The following is a 12,193-nucleotide window of genomic DNA, read 5'->3' as shown; positions in this document are numbered from 1 at the left end:
AATGGAAGTAATCTGAACTGGAGTGGCTGATTCAGTCACTCAGCCTACTCATTATCCCGTGGATCTGTCCTCCTGTTCAAAACCAGCAGCTATTTTTGAGTGTCTAATACAACCATCGAGAATGCTTTGCTTTAAAAGTGAAGCTTGACTGCACAGTAACAGTGCAACATTAGACTTTTCTGCCATTCCCTCTGTCCATTTCTCTTTTCTAAAAAATCAATTGCTGCATATTGTGATGATTATTCTCTCTAATTCTTTTTGAAAATCATATTTCAGCCTTTGCCTCTGAGCCAATTATTCCATCTTCTGCATATTTTATACATGCCTGTTGTCCCAGATTCATGAAAAAGCCTCCTGGCTGAAGCCATGTCAGAGAATTAAAGAAGAAATAGTTAAAAATAAATAATAAAGTGCACACATTTCTGCAGGGACTGAAGAGAAAAGAAACGGAGGAGGAGGAGGGGGGTGAAAGACACTGTTTGTGAAGTTGAATGGCTCTTTGGTTTTGAAGGGAGGGCGGCCCAATAATCCGGTCACGTTTTCATCTCAGCGTCTGTCATGCCTCAAAGCTTTCTGGCATCCCAGTGAACTCTAACAGTTGTCTGGCCTCCAAGACTGTGCACCTCGGCGAGTATAAAGGACCAGGCACGTTCAGGCTTCTCAACAGATGCTCTCACCCTCGTCCTCATTTTGCCTCTAATAAAGCCAGATTAAAATCCCACTCATGACTGTTACATTTTTTGTAAATTCATAATCAGTGTATTTCAAAAGCATGATGTAATGTTACCATGTACAGACACAACACTTCACAAAAGAAAGGCTTATTATAATCAAAGAGAAGAGGCGAATAAGAGGAGGAAGTGCCAGCAGGGCTGCACCTCCTCTGTTGTTTTTCTGCTCCTCGTGCTTTAATGATCAAATGCCCCCTGGTGGTTCAAAAAAGTCATAAGCACTTTTTTTTATCTTCTTTTAGCAGCAACTTGTTTTTGTTGTGACATTCTCGGAACCGTCATTGTTTCTCTTATCTACTAACAGAGCTTTCTTCTTCAAGAAGTTGCCTGAATATTAAAACATCTTGTCAGCAACAAGCGATTCAGCACAGTGCTGTGCTGAAAAGTGAATTTTCTCAAGTACTGTGCAGTAGTACAATTTTAAGGTACTTTCCGTCAGTTGATTCATTTGATTCTATGTCACACTTCTACTCTGCTGCATCTCAGGTAGCATTATTACAGCTACTATCTTTTTCTCACAGCTAGAGTTACCCTTCAAGCTTGTACATAAAAACACAGATCAGATCAGGTTGTAAAATGCAATACATACACAAAATGCAGTGTCTAGTTGGGGTACCTTTCATATTCATACATCTATAAATTCTACCAGCGAGACATTTCCCCTCTAGATGTGCCAAATGGTCTTCTTTAAAGGTCCAGTGTGTAGGATTTAAAGGGATTTATTGGTCAAAATGGAATATAATAGTGTAATATTTATTGTATAATCACCCAAAAATAAGAATTGTTAGAATGAACTTAGAATGAGCTGGTTATCTGCAAACGGAGCAGGTCCTTTTTCACTGGGGCCACCACCCAGCATGTCCTGCATTGATGACATAGTCCTTCTAGGAGACACTTTAAGACACATCAGCATTTACAATACAAATGATATGTGATCAAATACATCCCAGACCACCTCTGTAAGTAGTGATTCGATCGCCATTTGTCTTAGTGGTTGTTAACACTAATTAACGCTGTCCACTTGTGACTGGATAACCTAAGATGCATGTTATAGGTGTAAACAGGCTCTTTGTTGTGTTTTTGATACCAAAATGAGCTTTATTCTGTTGTCAATTCTGAAAGGTAAAATGGACCCAATTGTAAACAGTGTCATCTAGAAAAAATTTTTCCAGTTCATCGTCTATGGAGCAGCACCACACAAATTTGAGTTTTAGCACTCTGGTTTTTCAGATTTGGCAAAGAGTTGTTCATGTTTAATAACATTTTTCTAACTGTCCTAATTCAATGAAATAACATTAATTTAGAATTCGGGCATATTTCCCCTTTAATGAAGGATCTGAGTCTTTGTTCCAGCACTGCCTAAATGTCTATTTATGACTATACCACCCCTGATTCTCCAAATCTCTGCCCGAGGCATTAAAGTTAACTGTTCTCTGTATGAATAACACATATTATAAAATAATGGATGCTGGTGTCCTAGTTTTTTGGAAAAGAAGCCATTATCGTTGTAAAACATGTTTTTTTCTTCCCAGTTGCTACAAAGCAGAGTCCGCTGGGAGAAGCCGGAGGAGACTGGTCACAATCTGTGTGCCTCGATCAATACTTTTCCATATGAAACACACAAACCCAAAGCGGTAAACGTCCCTTTGTGAGCCAGTGAGTATATAGGGAACTCTGATTCAAGCATGTCAGGCGATATACTCTAACAGTCCCCTGGGAGACCTTCTCATGCCACAACAAAAGGAGTCAGCCTTTATGTAACCGAGGAAAATCAGTGGCATAAAAGCCCTGAAATCCATCAATCACATGGGGCGCTGACACACCCATCATCACAGAGGCAAACAGGGCCGAGCGGTGAAACCAGAGCTGCCTCCAAAGTAGGCCATCAACTATTCATTCTGTTGTGATGCACCTACACCTATCAGGTGTGATGCAGTCTGTACTGATTTCACCTGGCTGTAGCCTCGTCTTTACGGGAATCACTGTTGGCCGAGGCAGCGGCGCCTTGCAGCCATTACACAGATTGCTCAGAGTGAAGACTGGCTCTATGCATATTTCATGACGGTAGTCCTCTTTTGGGATCATTCATCAGCTGTTATAGAGGAGCTAGTGACAAGCAACCAAGACTTACACTCTATACACCAAAAGGGATTGCTGTAGTTTTTAAAGTTTAATCGGGGTAGTTACTTATTAAATGTCTTTCTGTAATGGCTTTACCGACCTGCTGCATAAGTGACACAGCATGGAGGCTTTAGGAGTTATCTTTCCAAACAGGCTTGCGTAATCCGTTGTTAAAAGTCTCCACTACAGAGGAGTGGCAACAAGCCTCTGAGCTGCGATAACGGAGTTGTAATTACAAATTAAGACATCAGCCAGAGAGTGGGATGACCAGTAATTTATTAAAGTGTATAAAACACCACAGTTCATGTCATTGTTTTATAGCACATTTACAATTTCAGTCATTCTCTTTTTTTTTCCTACTTGCATGCATTTCTTCAACTCTCACACTTAAAGGTGCATATTGCATAGTGCCACATGTATAACACTACCACTCCCCAAATACACCACATGAAATTGGCAGCAATCAGTGATTCACTCATTAAACTCAGGAAAAACAGCAGCATCTTTGTCGTCCTCCACCACACACACATGCACACACACTTGTACGCATCCACACACACACAAAATATAGATTCCTAATCACTGTAACTGAGTTATTTCACATTCAGATAGACAGAAATTCTGTGCGCATTAATGGTCTTATGCTGATTATATGTGACTGTAAGGAATAAATTTAAACATTTGTACATTATTTTGCCTTCATTCAGTATAAACAGAGTTGATAAAAAGCATTAATTTTACCATTTGGTGTTTGTTTCCGCAGTCCAATACTCACAAACTCACAAACAAGTGCGAAAAACGATTGATTACTGAAATAGTTTCGTTATCAATTCAGCTCAGTTGTTAAAGGGGCAATTAAACCTAAAATCAAAATATGTTTTTCCCCTCACCTATAAAGCTATTTATTATTTTGATTGTTTTGGTGTGAGTCGGCGAGTGCTTGCCAGCAGAAATCTATTTTACCTGTTGAGATGTCTGCTTTTTCACTGATATAATGAAAGTAGATGGCACTCAAATTGTGGTGCTCAAAGTGAAAAAAAAATAAAAAATTGAAGAACTCAACAGCAATGTTTCTTTACAGAAAACATGACCCAGTTAACAACACGTAAGAACCCCACCTGCATCAGTTTTGGACACCAACTGACTGCATGTCAGTTAACACTCATTTGATGCATTATGTCTTTTCAAAATAAACTAAACAGGATATGTGCCGTTTCTGCTTGTTGAAAGCATGCAAAAATGTTTGTCATAGGACACAAACAGTGGTCTCCTGTGTGAAAGTCCAGAGTTTATCCCTCCCGCTCTATTCAGACTTTCTTGCTCTTTTTACTATGGCAGTTGCTTGAAGAATCAAAAAATGCCACCACCACCACACTGCTGCTAAAGGATTGCTCGGTGCATTAGTATATGACAACGAGGGCCACTCACTAAGTGTCAGGTTTTGCCAAGTTTGGACTGACTGGGTGACCAGTAGATGCATGCTTCCTTCTGTGCAGTGATATGGCTGGTGGGTGTAGTTTAGTATACAGAAAATAGCTCCACATGAAACTGGTAACAACAAGGTCTGTGGTTTATCTTGAGTAACCAGGTCATGATTTCTGGAAAGAGACATTGCTGTTAAGTTCTTCAAAGTTGGTTTTTTTTAGTTTTTTTTGTTAGCACTTTGAGCACCACAAGCTGAGTGCCAACTAGTTCCATTATTTTGAAGAGAAGGCAGACATCTCTAAGGCCGATAACTCCAACACTCTGCAACTCACACGAAAACAATCTACACTGATAAATAGCACTATAGGTGAGAGGGAAAACATGTATTTTTTTATTTTGGAGTTGAACTGTCCCTTTAACAAAACAAAACATTTCTGGCTTCATAAATGTTATGGGGTTTTTTTCACGGTCACTATATTGGATTGAATTATATTGTGTTGTTGCTGTTATTGTGTTAATCGCCTGTGTCCGGAGCATTGAATGCTCATGTGATCTGTAATGTTGCAGTTGTACTACCGGTTTAACCTATAGGTGAAATTGTGCATACACTTTTTCACAGCATTTCAAATATTTCACCCTTTAGTAGTGAGCCTGAGCAATTTAAGCAGTGATATGGCACCTCATTCTTCATGTTGTGAAAATGTGGTCAGTATGTCCTTTTTTAATCAGAGGGGAGTTGGTATATTATGATTCAACATTTTTGTTTTTGAAATGCTTCAAACAGATCAGCAACAACAGACATGATAAGTATTCAAGCTTGAAAACTTAAAGAAATAAATCAACATTCTGAAAAATGCATTATTTGCGTGATACAAATATTAAACCAAAGAAATTGAAATGTAGAACCTTAAATCTCCACTGAGTTTTTTTTTTTGTTTGTTTGTTTTCAGTAACACTGTGTTTTAATTGTTTTTACACCTGCTGTAGTAGCTAAATATGGTGTTGTCTATCCACCTGCGAAACTTGGACACGGCAGTGTAGACTCCAGGAAACTGGGGCTCAGCACATCCTGTCCCCCAGGACACCAAGCCATAGACCCGGCCCTCACACACAAGTGGACCCCCAGAGTCCCCCTGAAATAGCAGGAGAGAGGACGATCGGGGATGATTGTATTCATCCAGCCTTCTGACCAGAGTTACATTTGACGATAAAAGAAACTTAAAGAAATACTTTACTCACAAAATGACCATTTGTATATCAGTTAGTCAGTCCATGTTTCCTGGAATTCTTGAGGAAAATTTCCATTTTTCTCTCATGCCTCCTCAAAAAAGGCAAACATAATAATTTATTGGTTGATGGGGGGCCACATTTAACAGCAAAACTATATCAAAGCATCAGTTTAGAAACTCGCACAAAGCTCATGCAGTATAATCCAAGTCTCATCTCATCTAATCGTATGCTTTTCTGCTCATTGAGTTGCGTACCATTATTTTACAGCGTCAATACCGTAAAATACTTTAGTTTAGAAGTCTTCAATGTCCCAAAGCGGCAATTTGGTTTACAGCAGTAGGCAGCACAACCAACATACATCATCATAAATAATGCAATAGTGGGAAAGTGACATGATAGTAAAACTTATCTATGTTCTCTTCAAATCCAGACTCCAGACTCAGTGATCCAGAATACTGAGTGTACGACTGGATAAATAAGACTTGGATTATTCTGCACGAGTTCTGTGAGAGTTTGTAAACGAATGTTTTGATACAAATTTTCTGTTGTTAAACTTGGACCCCCTTTCCTTCAGTTCATCAAGACTTTTCTTAGTTTTGAAAAAAATGTTTTAGTCACCATGTAGACATGCAAGAAAAACAATTACCTTACCAAATTCAATGCAACATGGGGTGAGTGATTGATATACAAATGATCATTTGGGGACTTAAGTAATCATTTAAATAGAGGAGGACTCCCAATTCAATATCTCTTATTTCCCATGCAGCCAATACATTTAGACAAACAAAGTAACTGCAGAGTAACTACTAACTAACTACTTAACTAACTAACTAGTAACATATCCAAGTCCTCTTACCTGACAGGCGTCCTTCCCACCAGCACTGAAGCCAGCGCAGAGCATGTTTTCTGTGATTTTGCCATTGAAGGACTCACTGCTGTTGCATTTTTCTGTAGAGACGATGGGCAGCTTAACAGTTCGAAGGGTAGAGGGGATCTGGCCTCCAGTGGCGCTGGTGTATCCCCAGCCTGACACTCGGCATAGTCTGCCCTCCGCTATGGAGGCGTCCTGCCGGGGCAACAAAGCGACGGAGACGTAGTTGTTCAGGTAGACTGGTGCCCTCAGCTGGAGAGATGGTGGACAGTGTGATCAGTAAACAGACATATGGAGGCAACAAATAGAGTACAGCTTCTAAAAATGGACCAACAAGAGTCCACTTGGTACCTTTATAAGCATAATGTCATTGTTGTCGGTGTCGCTGTCATAGTCAGGGTGGGGAACCAACAGTTGGGGCAGGATTTCTTGCTCTGTGCCCTCGTAGATGGTCAGAGAGTAGTCTCCTGCTACTACCATCATTTTCTGTACCCTGCAGAGATACAAAGCAAATCAGAGTCAACATGGTGTAAAGCAGATTATAAGATAGTATGTTAGCTTGTAAATAGTTCTTGTTTAATTAAGGGAACAGTTCAACATTTTGGAATCTGTGTCTGTTGAATATGACGCCACACTTTTTTGCTTTTTGCTGTATCAGCAAGAAAGCAAGAACTTGTTTTTCTACATGTGGTGGCATCATTCAGTTTCTGCAGTTTCTGCACTCCCAACTCGCATTGCTGAGTGAGTCTCAATCACATCTCATCCACTCCACTCTCCTGCGACCAGACATTAGCCAGAAGAAGGCTTGGTAGAGGAACAGCTCTTGGTCCAAGTCCGGTCAGCCTCACCCTAATGCCAGCTCTCCTCCCTCTCTTCATCCGACGCTTTTGGCTTTGTTTTTTCCCTCTGGTCTGACTGGCTGCTCAGTCTCTGTCATTGGTGGGGATTCTCCCACGATCTGCTGCATTCAGTCAAAACCCCACACAACTTTTCTGGGTGTTAATAAGTGCTTGTCTATCGTAGAAAAGTCATGCTTCAGCAGGAAGGGCCAGGGTGTTGAAAAAATAGAAAAATATAGCAAAATCTAGCAAAAAAGTAGCAAGGATTAAACACCTCCTAATACAGAGAGCCAAAGTGAAACCCAAAAGTTTCAGGAATGAAAGTCTCACTCAAAATCTCCTTGACTTTCGTGACTTTTACTTTTACATTTTACTTGTCATTTAACAAAAGGCCAATATCAGTTTGCTGATGTACTCTTGTAACCCTAGAGTCTGTAGTAAACACCAAACATTGTCTGATTTGATTGCTTCCTTATGAGCTGAAATGTTTGTAATCTATATGAAAGTGTGTTGTGAGTGGTCCCAGTACTACAGACCTCCATTGTTAACGAAGTGCTTGTATCACTTTCATGCACTTTCTCTCAGTCTCGATAACTTACAGAAGTGACTATCTGATATGGCTCGAAATTACTGGATCTGCTAAAGAAATCCTGTACGAAACAGGACATCATATGACAGTAAGCCTTTTATTGCTGCAAAACTTCTTTACAAAAAGCTGAATCAGGACACACAGGTGCACAGTATACTGTAACCTGAGGTTTGTTTACCACTTTATTATCATGAGGTTATGTGTTTTTATAGTCAAGTAAATCAAACACAGAAAAAAAAAGCTCACCCAATGTTACAGTGCGCTGCTGTGATTACCCAGTACTTATTTATCAAGGAGCCTCCACATATGTGCTGACGCAGTATCGTCTGTATTGACACCATGTTCTTGATTGAATATGGAACTGGTGCGTATCCTCCCACTATACGCTCCTGTGGCTTCTCTTGACCTGCGACACACACGCGCGCACACACACACACACACACACACACACACAAACACACAGGGAAATAAAGACGAGTTTAGGTTGGATTTAGAGAGAGAAACACATATTACAGTCCATAAGGAGCTCACACAATTGTAACATGATTACTGCGGCTGCAGCATCAGCAAGAACAACAAAAGACATAAAGAGCAGCTGACTTCAGTGCACAGATGCTTCTTCGCAGATCAATGAAAAACAATGTCAGCTCTGAGGTTCATTGATTCACAATAAGGTCGGGTCTGACTATCATTATATCTCTGATGTGAAGTCTGGAGATGATACACTGACTTAATTTGGATTTTTGCTCTTCATTAAGTGGTTTAAATCCTAAATAGCAGAGCTAGAAAGTAACCTAAGTGAGATTCTTGAAGGGACACTTCATCCCCAAATCAAGGTTAGATGTTGTTCCTCTTACCTGTAGTAATGGCTGTAAAAATGTCTGTCTTTTTCTCAAATATAGGGGAACTAGATGGCACTTGGCTTGTGGTACTCAATGCGCCAAAAAAAAAAAAAAAATTTAAAAAAATCAGGCAACAGCAATATCTACTACCAGAATCATGACCCGAATACTAAGATAATCCACAGACCTTGTTGTGAGCAGTTTCATAGAGGAACTATTTTCTCTTTCTGCCGAACTACATCCACCAACTGTATCACAAAAAACCCCCGAAACATTCATCTACTGCCAGCTCAACTAGCACCACTAAGCTGGCTACAGCTCAGCCAAAGACGACGCTATTAATGTTTAATCCCGTTCCCAGGTCGTCAAATACCGATGCTTTGTCATGCCTCTCGGTGCTCATAGCTATTAACAAGGCAAGGCAACCTTTAGCTTATTGATGCGATGCACAGCTGAAACACATTGTAATACGTGGTTAATGTGAAATGGTTATGGTTGGGTTGAGGAAATAAAACGACTTGATGAGATTTTGTTTTTTTAAGATCATTATTATAATTATTTCGGGTTAAAATAAGTGTGTCAGTTACATAACATAATGTGACGTCAAATTAGTGATTTTGTTGCACAGTGACTATACGTAAATCGTGTAAGGAACACAAACTGTGGTCTCCTGGATAAAAGACTTTGTTCCCACCCAATGCTACTTTCTCGACTTTATCTTCTTTATACCACGTGGTTGCTCTCAGAGTGAAGTGTTGCTGCAGACAGGTTTACATTGGGTTTGGCTGAAAGGCCGGTGCATCTCATTAAGATGCTAAAGGATGCCTTTGCCGTCGATATCACACACAGAGGGGCATGAAAAAGCATCAATATTTAATGCTCAGTGAGAAGAAACTGAATGTTTACATTTCATGCTATCACAAGCACGAGCCTTTGGTCCATGAGTAGATGCACAGTTCCTTCATGATAAATTAAGCGGGTGTAATTTGGTCGAAAGAAAACAGTTCCTACATGAAACTGCTCACAAAAAAGTCTGTGGATTATCTTGATTAAGCGGGTCAGATTTCTGGAAAGAGACATCGCTGCTGAGGTTTTTTTTTACCACAGGTAAAGGTTTTAAATACTTCCTCCGCCACTGCAATTTTTTTTTTTTCAGTTTAACTTTAACCCTAACTGGGAGAGCTTGGACATATTTTAAAGGTATTGCACGCTTCATAAAACTTCTTATAGAGGTAATAACCCAAGAAACACTTAACATTTTGCAATTCAGTCACTTGGTTCAGTTACTTGGTTCCATTTGTCAACTTTTAGGATTCAGTGTTGCAACATCAGAATTTTATTCCTGGCAGTACAAAGCAGGCTTTGACACAGCAGGCATTTACCCTGGGAAATAAAACTGTTCAACAGTTTACTGAATAAAAAGAAAATATGAACAATACAAAAACTTCAGAGACGTTAGGGAACTTTTGGCCACTTTCATGATCTCAATATTTCTTAAATCCTGGCTGCAGCCCTGAGAGTATCTACACTGTAAATATCTGAAACTTTGATCCTAAAAACCCAAAGTGTACATCACAGTGACTGAGAACACATTCGGACACAGAAATCCCATCAGTGATGAAACGACACTCTCTCATTACTGCCCCAATTATTGACCCCGCTTCTGCTATAATTAGCAGGTAGGTGATGCGTGTCAAGAGCAAAACAGTAACACTATACAGTGTTCATGGCATGAACTGGGTGTGTGTGCTATATACACACACACGCATAGAGGTGCATTAAAAGCGTTATGTAATGACCTTGAAACTGAAGCTTGAACAGTGTATCTCCTATTGTGCACAATATGGGCTAAACTGAATAGAATAATGTTTAATGGCTTACTGTGCACACTGATAAACCTTTAAGCAAATCAATTATATGTAATCCCTCCCGATTAAAACAGACAACATTTTTTTTATATTCTCACAAACTAAAATTAGTTAAAGTTTATCACTCTCCAGCATTGCTGATGCTGTTTGGTCCAATTCAAGATGCCTATCTGAGTCTCCTTTTACTTTTTATCTCTGTGACTGTCAGGCACAAAAGGAGGTGTCGTCCACAATGACTTATTGTTATTTTGTTTTTCGCCTTCATGTCTTGTCTGTGGGGTTTCAAATTCTTTTGGTGAATAAGCACACTTTTACTGACCTTCTCTTTTCAAAAGCTCTTTATCTCTGAAAAATCCTTTATGCACAGAGTAACAATGTGCATGCTACAGGTATTTTAAATCATGTTACTGATTCATAGTAAAGTGTTAAATGGAACTTTAAAATGTGAATAATAGAACCAGCAACAAACAGTAGCCAGCAGCATTAACATCGAAAAAGTGTCAGTATAGAAAACTGAACATGGGTGAGCCGAGCTATATTTTACAAATATGGATAAAATTATGCTGGGTTCAAATTCTCATCATTTCATTTTAGGTATCTAAAAGGACGCACCTTAAGACCTATTTTTATTCTCTGGCTTTTTTTGTATGACCTGATTCCCAGTGTTTATATTGTGTTTAACCCTTTGAACCCTGAACAAATGGGCAACAAGCATGAAATGCCAAGTTGCTTGTTATTTGCAAGAAATTTTGGATTATTATTATTATTATTATTATTATTTTAGGTATGGAAAATCACAGAGGAAACTATATTTATTCTAATTTTATATTTCTTAATATTTTGCACAATTTTTACAATTATTAAGCACTTTTTTCAAGTGATATCCTTTTCTTTTTTTTATTTCACCATTCTTTTCAGGTGATTTTCTTGAACCTTAGCACTTTCTTGGTAATTTTGGATCACTGCCTTCGTCAAATGTTTTTGAAAGAAATCAGTCCATTTTACCTGGGTTTTAAGAGATTAATTTAAATTTGGACTATTATGTCTCTATCCTTGTGTGTCTGCCTTTGTGAAGTACCTCAGTGCAAAATCTTTTTTTTTGCTAAGTGCTAAAGAAATGAAATAAACTTGAATCTTGTGGTACAATCTGTGCCAGTTCTGCCCTTCTTCTATAACTCTGCTGGTTAGTTATGATTTAAAGTTGAGAAAATCAGTCATGCTCAGATGAATATGGCTCTGGGTCAAACTTTTTCTGTCCAAAGACTGTCTCAAGGGAGCATCAAAACTGCAAGTACCACAGCTAAAAGGGATCTTTTAAAACATTGATAGAAGGGATGCTTATAGCACATTAGATACACATTCAATTTATGAACCCAGAATTGTCTGCATCCTAACTTTCCTGTCACTGTAACCCCAGAGGCTTACCTTCAATTAAAGCTCTTTCATGCATAAATAAATATAAGATAAAGAAGCTTACTTACAGTTTACAGCCAGAATGTCCAAAAATATGAAAAACAATAAAGATGGCAGGTCCATAGTGAGACAATGAGAGGAGCAGTCTACCCTCGGAGTGACACTTTAACTGTGAGCTCCTTGTCTAATCTTAACGAGAAGGCATCACACCTGCACTCTCAGGTTTCTTATAGTTCCTATTTCCGTTTCCATGGCCACCACCTT

At 39.1% G+C, this 12,193-nt stretch overlaps 1 protein-coding gene across 1 annotated transcript; it reads right to left on the bottom strand.

The window, feature by feature from the left end:
* Positions 1-5,239: 5,239 nt before the first annotated feature.
* Positions 5,240-12,054, bottom strand: LOC121947128 (trypsin). Its single transcript, XM_042492039.1, has 5 exons — positions 11,998-12,054; positions 8,053-8,212; positions 6,730-6,871; positions 6,364-6,630; positions 5,240-5,410 (listed from the first exon to the last, which is right to left on the bottom strand). Exons 1-5 carry the CDS (start codon positions 12,050-12,052, stop codon positions 5,240-5,242), a joined length of 795 nt encoding a protein of 264 aa, XP_042347973.1. The 5' UTR covers positions 12,053-12,054.
* Positions 12,055-12,193: the final 139 nt, after the last annotated feature.

Source organism: Plectropomus leopardus, chromosome 8, assembly GCF_008729295.1.
Source record: "Plectropomus leopardus isolate mb chromosome 8, YSFRI_Pleo_2.0, whole genome shotgun sequence".
Classification (NCBI taxonomy): Eukaryota; Metazoa; Chordata; class Actinopteri; order Perciformes; family Serranidae; genus Plectropomus; species Plectropomus leopardus.
This window is presented reverse-complemented; position numbering and strand designations above follow the sequence as displayed.